The following is a 4,719-nucleotide window of genomic DNA, read 5'->3' as shown; positions in this document are numbered from 1 at the left end:
ATCAATTGTCGATTCATTATTGGCACTATTATTTTCACGTAGCCCAGCAATGCCTACAAAGTTAGCAAGCACTTGTGCTCACTTGCATAAACTCTGTGCTACATGAATTGATTTTGGCAATAGGCAAAAGTAATTAGTAAATATGCAATAGTGATGTAAAAAATAGAATACAATTAAAAGGAAAATAAAATATGTGATATATTCACCTGGCCAATATATCGAAACGCATTTCATATTATCTATTTCGATATCGTACATGCCACCTCTAACCACAATTTTTTCAGCGGGTGGCAAATCATTTGTTTCATCATTACTTTCGCTAATTAAATTCTGACGTTCTTGATAAATTCTCTCAATTCTTAAACTGTCGTACCCGCAAAATTCGTTCCATCTTTTGTCAACGCCGTCTTTATAAAACCACCGTATTTCTTCCGGAATCAAAGGTTCAGCGTAATCTGCTTCACTCACAGCATTAATTTCTATATTGTTCTTTGGACTTGATTCCACTATTGTTTGGTCATCATCTTTGTACGAGACAAAAATTGAATCATTACACATCTAATATTCTTTCAATAATTAGCAATTATCTTAACAAATAATAATTTTAAAGCATCGACATGTTTCGAGGAAAGATACTCGCAAAAATATAAAAATAATCTTTTAAATATAAATAACCATTTATATTACACGATACGACGCAAATATTACACGATTTTTGTTGAAATTTTTATAATTGATATTTTTGGGAGATACTCTTGTATATTGTTATAAAAAAAAGTCTAAATAGATAAGCAAACTTGATTTATCAAATGACACTAATAAATTTTAGAATACTTGAAATCTAACGGAAAAAATTCGTCTGATAGGAAAAAATTCGTCTTGATAAATTGTGCAATGCTCAAGCGCGCGCACTCCCAAGGATCTCCCAATTTAAATATCTTGCGATAACAAATGACGAATGCGAGTTAACAAATGACTCTGCAGAGAAAACTGATTGGTACAAGAGCTCAATAATTCTTTAACATACAGTTGGTTTTTACTTTTAGTTCTTCACTGGATCTACAAGTAACATAAAAACTGACTCTACATTAAAAAAAAAAGCACTTACCAATCAATTTTCTTTATCAATGGCTGTGCGTTCAGAAGACTCAACAGTTGAATGAGAGCTCGCTGTTATTGGTGTATTCCTCCTCTAGAATCTCTAGATCATCCAATCAGACCTCTAGATCTCTAGAAGATTAGCAGCGAGCACTTATTTAGCAATGTCAAGTCCGCTGAACGCCTGATAATGTCTCTTGATAACGTTTTTTGACGATCACGTCATGTAATCGAATCACCGGATGTATCTCGTGTGTCGTACCTTCGTAGGATTCTTGCTCCATGGGCAGCTCCATCGGCGTCTCACTGAACGGATCGACCTCGCTCAGATTAATGGACATCCCGTTGAGCTGTTGGGCGACCGGCGATTTATTGTCAGAATAGCAAGCACGCTCAAGCTTGAGTGAGTTCAACAAACAACAGCGATAGTTGTCGCTGCGCGTGGGCAGCGATCACAAGACTATGATAGACGCGACTCTCGTCGCAGTCACCCTCGCGCTATCTCGATGACGAATCGAAGGAGATGAACTTTGTATGAGCGCGAAAAAAAGCGTGAGACATGCCAAACATAAAACGGAAGAGAGGAAAAGAGAGAGAGAGAAAGAGGAACATGGCAAGGAATATTCCGATGATTTTCGCCTCTTGCGGAAATTACAGCTGTAGTGACATAAATCCCGCTCGCGAATCTGGCAATCGAGTCGAGACTGTCAAGAGCCACATTATTTCGCTGGTCTCACCCTCTCCCAATGTCTCCCAAGCTGACCAAAAGGGACCGCATGCGCGCGTGTACATGTGTAATGCGTTATCCAGAGAAATTAGAATTTAGAAATGGTAAAGAACGATTCGATGCAATGCGACACTAATCACAATGATATCCTCAGATATCCTCTTCTCTCCGACTATTATCGTGTATCTCACATTATTGTATATGTCGCTCTCCTTTATGCATGCAAACCATACAATACCATAGATATATATATATATATATCTATGGTATTGTATGGTTTGCATGCATAAAGGAGAGCGACATATACAATAATGTGAGATACACGATAATAGTCGGAGAGAAGAGGATATCTGAGGATATCATTGTGATTAGTGTCGCATTGCATCGAATCGTTCTTTACCATTTCTAAATTCTAATTTCTCTGGATAACGCATTACACATGTACACGCGCGCATGCGGTCCCTTTTGGTCAGCTTGGGAGACATTGGGAGAGGGTGAGACCAGCGAAATAATGTGGCTCTTGACAGTCTCGACTCGATTGCCAGATTCGCGAGCGGGATTTATGTCACTACAGCTGTAATTTCCGCAAGAGGCGAAAATCATCGGAATATTCCTTGCCATGTTCCTCTTTCTCTCTCTCTCTTTTCCTCTCTTCCGTTTTATGTTTGGCATGTCTCACGCTTTTTTTCGCGCTCATACAAAGTTCATCTCCTTCGATTCGTCATCGAGATAGCGCGAGGGTGACTGCGACGAGAGTCGCGTCTATCATAGTCTTGTGATCGCTGCCCACGCGCAGCGACAACTATCGCTGTTGTTTGTTGAACTCACTCAAGCTTGAGCGTGCTTGCTATTCTGACAATAAATCGCCGGTCGCCCAACAGCTCAACGGGATGTCCATTAATCTGAGCGAGGTCGATCCGTTCAGTGAGACGCCGATGGAGCTGCCCATGGAGCAAGAATCCTACGAAGGTACGACACACGAGATACATCCGGTGATTCGATTACATGACGTGATCGTCAAAAAACGTTATCAAGAGACATTATCAGGCGTTCAGCGGACTTGACATTGCTAAATAAGTGCTCGCTGCTAATCTTCTAGAGATCTAGAGGTCTGATTGGATGATCTAGAGATTCTAGAGGAGGAATACACCAATAACAGCGAGCTCTCATTCAACTGTTGAGTCTTCTGAACGCACAGCCATTGATAAAGAAAATTGATTGGTAAGTGCTTTTTTTTTTAATGTAGAGTCAGTTTTTATGTTACTTGTAGATCCAGTGAAGAACTAAAAGTAAAAACCAACTGTATGTTAAAGAATTATTGAGCTCTTGTACCAATCAGTTTTCTCTGCAGAGTCATTTGTTAACTCGCATTCGTCATTTGTTATCGCAAGATATTTAAATTGGGAGATCCTTGGGAGTGCGCGCGCTTGAGCATTGCACAATTTATCAAGACGAATTTTTTCCTATCAGACGAATTTTTTCCGTTAGATTTCAAGTATTCTAAAATTTATTAGTGTCATTTGATAAATCAAGTTTGCTTATCTATTTAGACTTTTTTTTATAACAATATACAAGAGTATCTCCCAAAAATATCAATTATAAAAATTTCAACAAAAATCGTGTAATATTTGCGTCGTATCGTGTAATATAAATGGTTATTTATATTTAAAAGATTATTTTTATATTTTTGCGAGTATCTTTCCTCGAAACATGTCGATGCTTTAAAATTATTATTTGTTAAGATAATTGCTAATTATTGAAAGAATATTAGATGTGTAATGATTCAATTTTTGTCTCGTACAAAGATGATGACCAAACAATAGTGGAATCAAGTCCAAAGAACAATATAGAAATTAATGCTGTGAGTGAAGCAGATTACGCTGAACCTTTGATTCCGGAAGAAATACGGTGGTTTTATAAAGACGGCGTTGACAAAAGATGGAACGAATTTTGCGGGTACGACAGTTTAAGAATTGAGAGAATTTATCAAGAACGTCAGAATTTAATTAGCGAAAGTAATGATGAAACAAATGATTTGCCACCCGCTGAAAAAATTGTGGTTAGAGGTGGCATGTACGATATCGAAATAGATAATATGAAATGCGTTTCGATATATTGGCCAGGTGAATATATCACATATTTTATTTTCCTTTTAATTGTATTCTATTTTTTACATCACTATTGCATATTTACTAATTACTTTTGCCTATTGCCAAAATCAATTCATGTAGCACAGAGTTTATGCAAGTGAGCACAAGTGCTTGCTAACTTTGTAGGCATTGCTGGGCTACGTGAAAATAATAGTGCCAATAATGAATCGACAATTGATACAAATATCCATGAATGCCTTAATAATGATTCATTCACAATGCCTCTTTAGATTTCTATATATTTTTCCATTGTGCATGCAATAATGCATGTCTTTATACTGCACAGATTACTTTGTCCTTGAAGTTATTATAGCCAATTCGTATTGACGATGTCTATTATGACTTGCAACATGTGCAAAACAAATATAACACAGACAATACATTCTATCGCTGTAAAAAGGAATTTATTCAGAGCTCTCAGTAAAATATATTAGTTATTATTTATATATCTCACAATCAAAAAGTGTTAATTTAGTAAATGTATACACTTATTAATTTGATAAGTAAATGTATTCACAAGTACACAATGAAATTTAAACTGTTACGAGTAACGATTGACTAATTTATCGTCTTACTTTATCTCAAAAACTGATTAACAAAAAAATTATTTTTCGCGGCGAAACAACAATTTTCACATTTTATGTATAATCGTTATGTAAGACATGATAAATTTTATTGACAATGTCTATTATTGTTGAATGATGGGGTACTTTGATAAGAATTAAATAATTTTGATTCTATTTT

At 36.3% G+C, this 4,719-nt stretch overlaps 2 protein-coding genes across 2 annotated transcripts; one reads left to right on the top strand and one right to left on the bottom strand.

Moving 5' to 3' along the window:
- Positions 1 to 206: 206 nt before the first annotated feature.
- On the bottom strand, positions 207 to 1,732 carry LOC108684108 (phospholipase DDHD1-like; the record flags this gene model as incomplete). The annotated part of the gene is made up of 2 exons (XM_018188243.1): positions 1,361 to 1,732; positions 207 to 524 (listed from the first exon to the last, which is right to left on the bottom strand). Coding segments are annotated over exons 1-2 (397 nt in total), but the record flags the coding sequence as incomplete, so codon positions are not given.
- Positions 1,733 to 2,422: 690 nt separating this feature from the next.
- LOC108684053 (phospholipase DDHD1-like) lies at positions 2,423 to 3,948 on the top strand (the record flags this gene model as incomplete). The annotated part of the gene is made up of 2 exons (XM_018188114.1): positions 2,423 to 2,794; positions 3,631 to 3,948. Coding segments are annotated over exons 1-2 (397 nt in total), but the record flags the coding sequence as incomplete, so codon positions are not given.
- Positions 3,949 to 4,719: the final 771 nt, after the last annotated feature.

Source organism: Atta colombica, unplaced genomic scaffold (genome assembly GCF_001594045.1).
Source record: "Atta colombica isolate Treedump-2 unplaced genomic scaffold, Acol1.0 C795351, whole genome shotgun sequence".
In the NCBI taxonomy this organism is placed as follows: Eukaryota; Metazoa; Arthropoda; class Insecta; order Hymenoptera; family Formicidae; genus Atta; species Atta colombica.
Note: the sequence above shows the minus strand (reverse complement) of the source record. Positions and strands in the feature narration are given on the sequence as shown.